The sequence below is a fragment of the Mytilus galloprovincialis genome, chromosome 1 (assembly GCF_965363235.1).
Source record: "Mytilus galloprovincialis chromosome 1, xbMytGall1.hap1.1, whole genome shotgun sequence".
In the NCBI taxonomy this organism is placed as follows: domain Eukaryota; kingdom Metazoa; phylum Mollusca; class Bivalvia; order Mytilida; family Mytilidae; genus Mytilus; species Mytilus galloprovincialis.
The window spans coordinates 8,238,509-8,252,418 of NC_134838.1; the positions used below are offsets into that span (position 1 = coordinate 8,238,509).

At 33.4% G+C, this 13,910-nt stretch overlaps 2 protein-coding genes across 2 annotated transcripts in view; both read left to right on the plus strand.

The window, feature by feature from the left end:
• The window catches only part of LOC143064564 (uncharacterized), a 90,050-nt gene extending 87,890 nt beyond the window's left edge, over nt 1-2,160 (plus strand). The window contains exon 71 of the mRNA XM_076237474.1: nt 1,706-2,160. Coding sequence (XP_076093589.1) covers nt 1,706-1,866 — 161 coding nt within the window. The 3' untranslated portion in view covers nt 1,867-2,160. The remainder of the gene's footprint in view (nt 1-1,705) is intronic.
• A 14-nt stretch (nt 2,161-2,174) lies between these two features.
• On the plus strand, nt 2,175-12,754 carry LOC143061761 (uncharacterized). The gene is made up of 7 exons (XM_076233775.1): nt 2,175-2,460; nt 8,300-8,342; nt 8,959-9,122; nt 9,696-9,869; nt 10,345-10,597; nt 10,951-11,129; nt 12,465-12,754. Exons 1-7 carry the CDS (start codon nt 2,337-2,339, stop codon nt 12,752-12,754), a joined length of 1,227 nt encoding a protein of 408 aa, XP_076089890.1. The 5' UTR covers nt 2,175-2,336.
• The last annotated feature ends 1,156 nt before the right edge of the window (nt 12,755-13,910 follow it).

Here is a 13,910-nt window from a genome sequence, read left to right on the forward strand (position 1 = left end):
TGACCCTTAGACTGCTGCATTCATTTCTATTGTACTTTTGTGTATTGCTGAATAGAATTTTAATCACTGATGAAATAAACATGTTTACCTACAATTGCTATATCTTTGTAAATATTGAATATTCATCAATAAAAGTTATATAAAAAAGTATTGTTAGATTCTGTATTTTTTATTTATTTTATTTTTGTGTGAGTCTCTGGTCATTAATTGCCTGTACAGGTGCAAATAGAGGTAAACAAAGGTAAACTTATTTTATTTTATTAAATAATCCATCAATGTAAAAACTTTACAAAATTTTAAAGTATCCATGACTTCAGAATTGAACCAATATAGTTAAAAATATCTTTTAAGAACTAGTTCCATTGTGATTATCAAAAGAAAAAAGTTTCTTCTCGGCCCAACAGCCTTTTTATGCAACTATTTTCAGGTATTTTCCTTTCGACGTTCAACGCGCAGACTTTTACTTCCATGAAAATATATTTATACAACAAGTTCATGGAAATAGCTTTCGTTAATAAATAATCTTGACAAACTTAAAGTTCGGATCTATCGATTTCAGTGATCAATATTGATTCATGGTGGAAAGGCGCAATATGATAAAAATCCTGTTTCATGTCATCCATTTCGAAACATCGTCTCTGGGTTCCCCGTGGTTATTGGTTTAAAATAAAATTGAGAATGGAAATGGGGAATGTGTCAAAGAGACAACAACCCGACCAAATAAAAAACAACAGCAGAGGGTCACCAACAGGTCTTCAATGTAGCGAGAAATTCCCACACCCGGAGGCGTCCTTCAGCTGGCCCCTAAACAAAAGTCTTCTGTTCACAGTTTTGCTAGAATGTTTCCATTTCCATCTATTATATCTTCTGTTTCCGTCCAAATCCTTTAAAACGGCCGCTGCTGTCACATCGTTATCATTGAAATACTTCTGAACATGTTGGCCATCACTCCAAACAATATCCGCCATTTTGTCACTTTTTTCATCAAAATTTTTCACTTTCGGTTTCATCGCTTATACCTGTTTAAAGTCAAGAGACACTTGAAAGAATGCAGATTTTTAACCAATCAGAATCCATACAAGTCTAAACTGCCACAATCTCATGAATATTGACTCCGCCCATTACATGGTAACTGTGTAAACAAACCAGTTACGGAAACGACAATAGTCGCGCGTAGCAGTAGCGGACTGTTTTATCGGAAGGACAATAGTCGCACGTAGCAGTCTAAGGGTTAAAAAAAAAAAATAATTGAAAAATAAGGCAGTTCATTAGTATTTGTTAGTAACCTCATATTTAAGTTTTTCCATAGTTCTGTAAAACATTGATATTCTTTGCTGATACATACAACTTTTTACTATATATTTTATGGCTTGGAAATTTATTTTTGAAGATATCAAAATAGTTTAAGCAAGGCAAATCATTAAAAGTTTTCCCAATTTTTTATAATCTAAACTAAAATTTGACTCCATTTAGATTCTGAATTCTCTATTTTCACTTATCTGTTCCAAGATGTTTTAACTTATTGTTAACAAATCAATGTAGAAAGAATGATCCAGGCAGTAGATTATTAAGATTCTAATTTAATCCAATTGATAGATTGTGCTGCAGACGTCACCTTGCCAACACTTCCTGCCAATGCAGCCTGTAACATCCATGATAAGTGTACTGCTGTAGATTGTTGTATGTACTCTGACTTCCTTTTCAGATTGTACAGCAGACGTCACCTTGCCAACACTTCCTGCCAATGCAGCGTGTAACATCCATGATAAGAGTACTGCTGTAGATTGTTGTATTTACTCTGACTTCCTTTTCAGATTGTGCAGCAGAAGTTACCTTGCCAACCCTTCCTGCCAATGCAGCTTGTAACATCCATGATAAGTGTACTGCTGTAGATTGTTGTATGTACTCTGACTTCCTTTTCAGATTGTACAGCAGACGTCACCTTGCCAACTCTTCCTGCCAATGCAGCGTGTAACATCCATGATAAGTGTACTGCTGTAGATTGTTGTATTTACTCTGACTTCCTTTTCAGATTGTACAGCAGACGTCACCTTGCCAACCCTTCCTGTCAATGCAGCTTGTAACATCCATGATAAGTGTACTGCTGTAGATTGTTGTATTTACTCTGACTTCCTTTTCAGATTGTACAGCAGATGTCACCTTGCCAACCCTTTCTGTCAATGCAGCTTGTAACATCCATGATAAGTGTACTGCTGTAGATTGTTGTATTTACTCTGACTTCCTTTTCAGATTGTACAGCAGACGTCACCTTGCCAACACTTCCTGCCAATGCAGTGTGTAACATCCATGATACGTGTACTGCTGTAGATTGTTGTATGTACTCTGACTTCCTGCAACAAAGCTTCCATTCCTTTGTTGAACTGGATCCCTGTAATCACAAACTTAAGTTTGGTATAGAAAGGGTATATGAAACAGTAGATCTCAATGGATACGCATTTGGTAAGTTCTTGTGTAGGTAAACTTTTACCAATTTGCTAATTTGTGATATTTTAGAAAAAAGTTGATATTCTGATATAGTTTTACTTATTTGGTGCCAATTAAGGTAGATGGGGTGTCTAAATTATAATCCATAGAATTTTTTAATAATTTGCCAAAATGTAGTTTATATTATGCTTTTTAAAAAAAAGTAATAAAAAGAATGGGTCACCGGGCTTATTTTCATGCTACACAGTGTTCAAAATTGACAAATTTTGTATAGATTATGCATGAGAATTTTGAGATAACATATGAGAAGATAGCTTTAATAATATGCTTTCAGTTAAGAAAAAGAAAAAATGGGGTCACCGGACCCGTTTTCTTGCTACATAATAAAATAGAGAAATTCCTAACTGAAACATTGAAACATTGAAACATTGAAACATTTTATTTCACTAAAGGCCTCACATGAGGCATGATAGTACAACAATATAACAAACATATTTACAAATGCATGAATAAATGGGAAGGTAAATATCATTTGTAAATTGACATTACAATTTTACAGAACTTGGCTAAGCCAATAAGAACAAATTTATCTTTGCTATTCATTAAATTAGAGAAGCTCGTAGTATTTTTAATTTTACAAATATCTGCAGGCAAAAATTTCAGCCTTTCAGCATTAAAGAAAGTACAATCATATATATAATGAAATTCATCTCCTAACACATTGCTGTTACATAAATCACATATTCTTTCTGATCTATCAATGCTATAAAATCTACCACATTCAATAGGTAACCTATGACTACTGCATCTATATTTACACAAATTAATTCTAAGATCAAAAGGCAATGTAGTTAAATAATCTTCAAAACCAAACTCAGACTTATACATTCTATAATTTAAACATTTTGAGGTATTAAATATCTGAGCCTTCCATTCATTTACAAACAAATTGTGGTAATAGTGTTTCACATTTTTAGACAACTGACAATTTGTATCTATATATTGATTATTCCAGGCATTAATAAAACCACATTCAGATATAATATCTTTTACACAATTCAACCACTTAGAGTGGTAAACATTACCAGAATCAAGTTTATATAGCATTTCATACAATGTTCGAGAAATTTTCTCTTTTTTGCCAGTAACAATACGTTTCCAAAAACCAACCATTCTTGCTTTAATATTAACAGACATTGGTACTCTACCTAGTTCACCATATACAATGCAATTAGGTGTACATTTTTTAACTTTCATTATATATTTACAAAATTCTAAGTGCAGTGATTCAATAACATCATTTTTCTCATACCCCCAAACTTCTGCACCGTACATTAATATAGGGGCAACCATAGCATCAAAAAGTTGTAATAATACATCAATAGGTAAATACAATTTTCTTGCCTTACGTAATACATAAAACATTGCTTTTCTGGCTTGTTGAACCAGTCTAGATTTATTAACATGAAAAGTACCTTTTCTAGAAAATACAATACCTAAATATTGAAATTCATCAATAACAGATAAACGGTCATTATTATATGTAAAATGAACATTATCAGCCTGTCGGCTTTTAGAAAATATAACAACATTGGTTTTTTCAGTATTAACTTTGAGATTCCATGTTTCACAATATAAATACATTGCATTCAATGCTGATTGTAACTCAACTGCAGATTCTGCAAAAATGACTGTGTCATCCGCATATAACAACAGATACAATTTAAAATACACTTCAATATCATCATTGTCAAACAATAAATGAGACATATTACAAACATCATTCAGACCACTATAAGCATGTGACATAAACTCAGTCAAATCATTAAGAAAAATAGAAAATAATAGGGGCGAAAGGTTTTCACCCTGCCTCACACCAATATTAGATGCAAAAAAATCTGAACAATTAGATCCATCTCTTACACAAGATTTTGCATTTTTATACAAGTTTTGTAATACAATCAGCAATTTACCATCTATACCATTGCGTAACAATTTTTGCCATAATAATATTCTGTTGACAGAGTCAAAAGCCTTACGAAAATCAACAAAAGCACAATACAATTTTTTTCTTCTAAATAAATACAAATCAATGAGACATTTCAAGTTAAAGATATGATCAACAGTGCCATACCCCTTTCTGAAGCCTGCCTGTTCTTCGCATAATAATCCTAAACTTTCCAAATAATTGAACAATCTATTATTCAAAATACATGTAAACAATTTTCCATAACAGCTCAATATTGTAATACCTCTATAGTTGTCAGCATTTGCAGGATCACCTTTCTTTTTAAATATAGGGCAGATAAAACCCTTTGACCATGAGTCCGGTATAATACCACTATCAAATACAATATTAAATATTTTCAAAAATACAGGCATAAGTTTACAAGCTGCATGTTTCAAAAATTCATTAAGTATCATGTCATCGCTACATGCTTTGTTATTTTTCAAAGACTTAATTGCATTTACAACTTCTTGTTCACAAATAGACTGATTAATTACAGTATTATACTCGCTAATATTCTCTGGTAATACAACATCAATATCATTTTCTACATTATTCAAATTTTTAAAATGGTTAAAAAATAAATCAAGAGCAACCTTCTGAGATACATTTTTACCTTTCTCACAGCCCTTGTTTAACAATGACCAATAAGACTTTGGATCAGTGGTACGCAAACCACGTAATTTTTCTATAAATGCCTTCTGAAACTCGTTAAATTGAGTTTTCAAAGTTTTCTTGTACTCTCTACTTTTACATACCAAATCATCATAATTAATTGTTGAACGTACTCTATAGTAATACTTCTTAGACCTGCGATAATTTTTACGTTTTACATAGCATTCACTATTGAAATACTTCTTACGATGTACAAATTGAGAGTTACATTTTTTTTTAACATTTTTATCATTGATTTTAACAAACATATTGGCTTGTTCTGCCGCATTCCTTATAATATTAACACAATCATTTACAACATTATTGACAGTTACATTATCAGTATTTTGAGGATCAATATCCTCTAATTTATTCAAAAGTTCATCTATACTGGTATCGTCTAGGTTCTCCGTGAAAACTGGTGCTCTGTCTCTGGCCCATATTGGTTTTACAATAGACTCTGATTCACCATGCAAGGTGATTACAATGTTAGAGTCATTTGTATTGTCCATATCATTGTCATTTACATAAGAGTTATTCAAATCTACATCAACAACACAAGTTAAATTTGTACACAAATGTAAACAAATAGGTTTATGAATATCACTAAGAATTGGATCAAATATCAATACATTGAAATCAACAATCGATCGGAATAGATTTGGTGATACAATGGCATAATCAATAACAGAATTATTACAAGTCGTGAGCCCAATATCCTTATCATTACCCAATCTACCATTAACAAAGAACAGTTCTAAACTTCTACATAGTTCTAATAATTTTTTGCCATATTTATCAACTTTATGCTTATCTTGAGATTGTCTTACAACAGGGATACCACATTCCTCTAATATATGTAAATTATTAACAAGACTTTGCTCAATATTTGGCACATTACAAAAGTCAAGAATATTATTGTCAATGTCAACATATTCATTACAGTTACTACAATGTGCATTGAAATCACCAAGTAAACAAACTTGTAAATCTGATTCATTTATAACATTTTCAATTTCATTAAACATATCAACACTACTATATAAGCTACCATCAGGTGGAATATAAACAACCCCAAATAAAGTTTTTTGAAACAATAGCTTATCATCAATGGTGAACCATAATACACAATGACTAGAGCAAGTAAATGGGTCCCTTACATGAACATAGTTGCATATATATTCTTTTACATAAACACAAATACCACCTGATTTAGATGTACAATTTTGCCTTATAACACAGGGTAGTAGATTAAATCCATCAACCTCAACATCATCATATTGATCAATTTTAGTTTCAGTAAGACATATGACATCATATAAAGACATGAATTCAATAAAATCTGGATTTTTCAATTTAGAGACAAGACCACACACATTAAGGGTTAAATTTTTTATATTTTTAAATTGCAAGATATTTTCATTTTCAAGCACTTCCTTTTGAATCACAGATTTATCATCACTGACATCAAGCACTGACTCGGTGTCTAGACATTTCCCTTCCGCGCGCTCCTACAGCTCAGTAAGTCCCAACTTTTTATAATCAACGTCCACGATTCCTAGTTTGAATAGGTCGTCGGGGGATGCGATCACCACTCTATCACCACCATTCTTCATAAAACAATGAATTTTACCATCACGCGTGTGTGCGTTTTTGACGTCATCATTTTTCCTTACCAATTGAAAGAGTTTGAAACGCAACGGTGTCAAATCTTCGCTTACATATACGTCTTTAAACTCAGTTTGTTTAAGTTCTTTCCTACTAGCAAGGAATTTAAAACGATCAGTGCGGTTTTCAAACTTTACGATCACTTGCCTGTTTTTCCCTGGGGTTTTCTTACCAGTTCGGTATGCGTCCTCGATCTTTCCGGTCAAGACAACCTTCATAGCACGAGCTAAAGCCATTAGAGCATCTATTACCACTTCATTGCCTTCCACTTCCGGTATGCCGGTCACTCTTATTTGGTCTTTCCTCGACTGCTGATCTAGCGCGTCATTCGCGTATTCGATGTTACGAACTCCTACCTGCAATCGGTTGATTTTCGTATCGTGAACCATTAAAGTTTCATCCCTACGGGCCGAGAAAGCATCTAAAACGGGCATCAGCAGTGTCATTACATTTAATGCAGTTTTCTCACTATCCTGAAGTTTATCACTTTCCTTTAGGAAGCGTTCATTGAGAGCCTCCATAGTCTCATTACCTGACATATTATCGTCCTTCATGTCGTTACATTTATCCTTTATAAAAGTACACATGTCCGAGAACAATTTTCCGCCATTGCCCTGTTTCGTAGTATTCTTCGCTGGCATTGTTGAATTATTAAAACTATATTCACAAGGTCTAGTCCAGAAAATATCCTGCCATATGTGTAATCTTTCTTCCGGTAATTAAAAAAACACAATGATAAAGTTCAATAACAATAGTATCCCATCGATTGAAGTGGATTTCATTCAAGAATTTTTGACATCGTCTGCATGGGACAACCGGAAGCCATTGGTATAATTTTTAACACATTCTATTGTAAAAGTACCTTAATCTGAATTATCTGCCCTTGCATTTAGGTTGCCTCCCCTTATGTGGCAAAGTTGGAAAAATTTTGATCAAACAAAAGTTTTCTGTTTTTTGTAAAATACAACCATGAATATGATAAAACATGTAATTTTCTATACAGAAGTGGAAGTTCTTACTCATGAATTACCTACTACTCGAAAAATTTGCACATTCTATTAAAGATCTAGACATTGTTTTCTGGTATTTCCAAATCCAAGATGGAGGAAGACACCCTATCTACCTTAAGTGACATGTTTTTTTTATCGCATTGAATTTTTGAATTTGTGGGTTGCCTTTACCCCCAAATCCTTGAAAATTATTGTCTATAGATATAGGAAGATGTTGAAAAAGTGATTCAACAGCATTCATATTTGAGCTCTATTCCATTCTGAGCTAAGAACTTGTTAAGCAAAAATGTATGGGGTCTGAAGGTGTTTTTTTTTAGTCCATGCAAATTTGATATCATATCTTGCTGTGCAAAAAGTGTATGACTCGATTTATTGATTTTATGCCATGATGTTGTATGTTGCTGTTTGATCACTATGAATTATTTAAAAATATATATGATGCAAGTATTTTAATGGAAATTTTTAAGATTATCAGATCACAACAGTCTCTTTATAAAAATGTGTTCAATTGTAGGAGTTGAAGAGACAAAGACATTGATGAATGTTGTCAGACTCACGTAAGATAATTGAAGAAGATGTTAATCTTTATAGAATCACAATTTCTTGGAAAACTAGGGAAAAGCATTTCCTCCAAAAAATATTGTACTTTAAACAGTTTTGAAATGTTTTCTACAACAAGCTAAAGAGTTGTCACTATACACTATATATATATATCTACCTACACAAAAGTAGAATTCTTCAATTACTGCTATGCATCTACGCTGTAATGGAATTAATTCTGAGATTCTCACTCTCTTTCCACAACCAAATGGGGAGGAGAAGGATTTTATATTATGTTTAATTTCACCAAAACTTTGCTGTTTTGGAGTCATACTTGAAAATGAAGCACAAGATAATTATTTGAACAAAAATATCAGAGCAAAATCGATAAAAATTATAAAAAAAATTAAGTATTGCTAATGTTTTAATTGATTTGCTGGAATAAACCAAAAATGACATAATTGAAATAAACATATGTACAGTATAAAGGAAGAAAAAAGAATAATTCTCTTCTCGAACATCAAGCCTTGTCATCAAAATAACCATCAAAACATTTAGAACTATTTTTCCCTTAAAATATTTCTTTAAAATACAAGGATAAAGAATTGATATGAAATTATATGATATTTTCAGATATACTATCACAAATCTACAGTCTGCAGGAAAATTTCAGCTGGATATGACAATGAAGATCTGCTTTGAAACATCAGGGGCATGTGTCTTTGAAATGACTGTGTTTAGTGGTACACAACTTCCTAAACAATATTGCTTCACTGGTTCAACTTTCTTTGATTCAGGTATGTTTATGTAATTTAAATAGTCTCGTTTTAAATGGCCTGACTTTGTGTATTATCCATTGCATTGAAACTTATGCTGCTAAGTATGTATGAATTTTTTTATCACAATGCTGCTACCAGATAGATTGGATAATTTTTGCATGGAGAGTTTGATTTTCACTTTTTACACATCAGTAACTGAGAAACATGTAAAACACTGTGTGAGTTAACATTGTAAGTGCATTTATTTTTAAAACATCTATGCAGTATCTCAAATTTGATATCACTGAATAAGGGTGCTCCTTTTTACTCTACTTTATATTCAGAATTTTTTTTTTTCATTTATTATTGCTATTATTAAACAATGGACAAAAAGAATCATAAAATAAGGCATAAAAATAATGTTCTCAAAGTTTAAAATGCAAGTTTTTTATTTTTGCCAAACCTGTTCTGTTGCAGTTTTGGCAATAATAAGAATATTCAAACATTTTTGAATTTACAATATTTAAAAATTTAAAAAGATTGAAGATGACATTCATGTACATTATTTTATTGCAATTCTCATATGCATAAATTTGCATATTCATTTCACAGCATTTTCACTGAACAACTTTTTACTGGCCGAGAATCAATCTAAAGTTGATCCACTGCCTTCAGCGACAACAACCAAACTGTTACAAGATACTGGAATCAGTGACTACCTTCAAGTAACCCCATGTGATCACTCTGTCTTACCTTTCACCACAGCCAATGGCAGACTAAATGATGGTAAGAACAGTTCACATGATGTTATCAGAATATTTGTATCTATTTTCAATTTTTCTTTAATTTTCGACTTCAATTTTCATGGCCTGGTTTAAATATGTGTGAATTCAATTCTTTATGTGAAAGTATGTAAATATTGTAAAGTGATTAAGACAAAAATGTTTGGCACAGTGTTATGTGTATAGTTTCAAGTATGTAGTTTTTACTTGTTGAATGATATGAAAAAAAGATGAAATGACAAAATTGAACAAGGTGATTAAAAAAAAAAATGAAAGATTTTCTTATGTGGACTTTAGGACCTGATTTTACAGATTTCATTTCAACATGTTCAACACAAAAAAGAAAAATAAGAAATTTAAAAAAAATATTTGCTGTTTTTTAATAAAATATAATGGAAAATATGTAGATAGGGTAAAAGGCAACACTTTTAAATGCAATTCTTAAAATGCAAAACAATTTGTACATATTTGTTTTTCAGAGTGCGGTAAACTTGAAGACTCCATTACTCTACCAGCAGATGTATCATTAAACATCCAATCAGACTGTACATCAGTTACTATCTGTTCTGACATTGGCTATATTGATAAGAAAATCCAGTCCACAGTAAAACTGGATCCCTGTACAAATGAAATCACTCTTGGCATTGAGACAATGGAAGCTACTGTATCCTTGTTACATTTCCAGTGGGGGAAACCACAATCCTTTACCTTACAAGGAGGACTTAGAATGGAGTAAGTTTAATCTGTATCAGAATACATTTTAAGAAACGCTATAAGAATATTTGTTTATTTAGAATATTTTTTGAGTCACCTGTGACAATAGTAATGAAATCGAAACTCTTTATTGTTATTTTTTCTCCGGCATAATTGTAGACGTAAGCGATTGTTGTATCTAGTGATAAGGTTTTAAAAGGCAAGACATATATCTGTGTTAAGATATCAACAAGAAAAAACCTTGCTACTAATTGTACACTATATTATTTTTTTAAACCTATCTAAACTAACTTTAGAGTCTTTTGTGGTACAGTTCTGGTTCTTTTCTATTTTGACCTTACTAATATTCCTTTTTTCAAACTTTTTTCCAGCTATGTGATCCATGATTTAAATAGTGAAGGAATGTACCTGGTATCTGTTGACATGGGTCTCTGTATGGAGACTTCAGACAGAGACAGTTGTGATGTTAGGCATACAGTGTTAGATAATGTCAAACTGCCAAAGAAGTCCTGTAATTGGAACAGTGGATTTGCATTCTCTGGCAATCCAAGTAAGAATAAGTTTTGTTCTTGTTACTAATGTCGTTTTTGGTTATTATCTTGAATATTATTATAGATAGAGATAAACTGTAAACAGCAATAATGTTCAGCAGAGTAAGATCAACAAAAAAGTTCACATGACCAAAATGTTCAGTTGACCCCTTAAGGAGTTTTTGCCCTTTATAGTCAATTTTGAACAATTTTTCGTAAATTTTTGTAATCTTTTACAAAAATCTTCTCCTCTGAAACTACTAAAACAAATTTAACCAAACTTGTCCACAATCATCATTAGGGTATGTAGTTTAAAAAATGTGTCCAATGACCCCGCCCCCCAACCAAGATGGCTGACATGGCTATAAATAGTACATAGGGTAAAATGCAGTTTTTGGCTCGTATCTCTGAAAGCAAAGCATTTAAAGCAAATCTGACAAAATCGTAAAATGCAGTTTTTGGCTGGTATCTCTAAAGCAAAGCACTTTAATAGAGCAAATCTGACAAGGATAAAATTGATCATTAGATCAAGATCTATCTGCCCTGAAATTTTCAGCCCAATCCGGCAACCTGCTGTTGGGTTGCTACCCCTGAATTGGTAATTTTAAGAAAATTTTGCAGCTTTTGGTTATTATCTTCAATATTATTATAGATAGAGATAATCTGTAAACAGCAATAATGTACAGCAAAGTAAGACCTACAAATAAGTCAACATGACCAAAATGGTCAATTGACCCTGTGAGGAGTTATTGCCCTTTATAGTCAATTTTTAACAATTTTCATAATGTTTTCCTCTGTAACTACTGGGCCAAGTTCATTATAATTAGAGATAATTGTAAGCAGCAAGAATGTTTAGTAAAATAAGATCTACAAACACATCTAATTGTAAGCAGCAAGAATGTTCAGTAAAGAAACATCTACAAACACATCACCATCACCAAAACACAATTTTGTCATGAATCCATCTGTGTGCTTTGTTTAATATGCACATAGACCTAGGTGACCTAGGTGAGCGACACAGGCTCTTTAGAGCCTCTAGTTTTAATTATAAGATTTTAAAATCATAATGGAGATTATATACAAATTTCTTTATGATCTTTCATCGGTCAGAAATATGACCATTAGTTTATCAGTAGTACCAGCATTGCATGTAGAAAGACATTTGTACATGTATATATAAACATTTGAAGTAAACATATGTGGAATGTAAAACACAATTCCAATATAGAATCAATTTTTGTCAAACAGAAAGATCTGTAAGATATCTTATTTCTTAAACTATTAAGGTTCTATGTTTGATTTTTTAGACAAATTCTTCTTTTTAAGAAATCCAACTATGTTTTTCATTATTTTAGATTTTGACTTGTCAACCTGGCTATCAACTAACAGTTATACAGATTCAAATCCTTTGTCAGAACTTGTCGTCATTGAACTTAAGAGATTCTTACTGTTTGAGAATTATATACAGCCTAGTCAGTGTGTGGCATCTTCTGCACCTTATACACCTGTCAACTCTGAGGGTTGGGCTGTTAGTTCAGGTGAGATTATTTACAGCCTAGTCACTGTGTGGCATCTTCTGCACCTTATACACCTGTCAACTCTGAGGGTTGGGCTGTTAGTTCAGGTGAGATTATTTACAGCCTAGTCAGTGTGTGGCATCTTCTGCATCTTATACACCTGTCAACTCTGAGGGTTGGGCTGTTAGTTCAGGTGAGATTATATGCAGCCTAGCCACTGTGTGGCATCTTCTGCACCTTATACACCTGTCAACTCTGAGGGTTGGGCTGTTAGTTCAGGTGAGATTATATACAGCCTAGCCACTGTGTGGCATCTTCTGCACCTTATACACCTGTCAACTCTGAGGGTTGGGCTGTTAGTTCAGGTGAGATTATATACAGCCTAGTCAGTGTGTGGCATCTTCTGCACCTTATACACCTGTCAACTCTGAGGGTTGGGCTGTTAGTTCAGGTGAGATTATTTACAGCCTAGTCAGTGTGTGGCATCTTCTGCACCTTATACACCTGTCAACTCTGAGGGTTGGGCTGTTAGTTCAGGTGAGATTATATACAGCCTAGTCAGTGTGTGGCATCATCTGCACCTTATACACCTGTCAACTCTGAGGGTTGGGCTGTTAGTTCAGGTGAGATTATTTACAGCCTAGTCAGTGTGTGTGGCATCTTCTGCACCTTATACACCTGTCAACTCTGAGGGTTGGGCTATTAGTTCAGGTGAGATTATATACAGCCTAGCCACTGTGTGGCATCTTCTGCACCTTATACACCTGTCAACTCTGAGGGTTGGGCTGTTAGTTCAGGTGAGATTATATACAGCCTAGTCACTGTGTGGCATCTTCTGCACCTTATACACCTGTCAACTCTGAGGGTTGGGCTGTTAGTTCAGGTGAGATTATTTACAGCCTAGTCAGTGTGTGGCATCTTCTGCACCTTATACACCTGTCAACTCTGAGGGTTGGGCTGTTAGTTCAGGTGAGATTATTTACAGCCTAGTCAGTGTGTGGCATCTTCTGCACCTTATACACCTGTCAACTCTGAGGGTTGGGCTGTTAGTTCAGGTGAGATTATATACAGCCTAACCACTGTGTGGCATCTTCTGCACCTTATACACCTGTCAACTGTGAGGGTTGGGCTGTTAGTTCAGGTGAGATTATTTACAGCCTAGCCACTGTGTGGCATCTTCTGCACCTTATACACCTGTCAACTCTGAGGGTTGGGCTGTTAGTTCAGGTGAGATTATATACAGCCTAGCCACTGTGTGGCATCTTCTGCACCTTATACACCTGT

Coding starts and splice junctions, on each gene's coding strand:
- LOC143061761 (XM_076233775.1), top strand. CDS start 2,337: ATGTACTCTGACTTCCTGCAACAAAGCTTCCATTCCTTTGTTGAACTG. Junction 2,461..8,299: donor TCTCAATGGATACGCATTTG/GTAAGTTCTTGT, acceptor GTTCAATTGTAG/GAGTTGAAGAGACAAAGACA. Junction 9,123..9,695: donor TTCAACTTTCTTTGATTCAG/GTATGTTTATGT, acceptor TTCATTTCACAG/CATTTTCACTGAACAACTTT.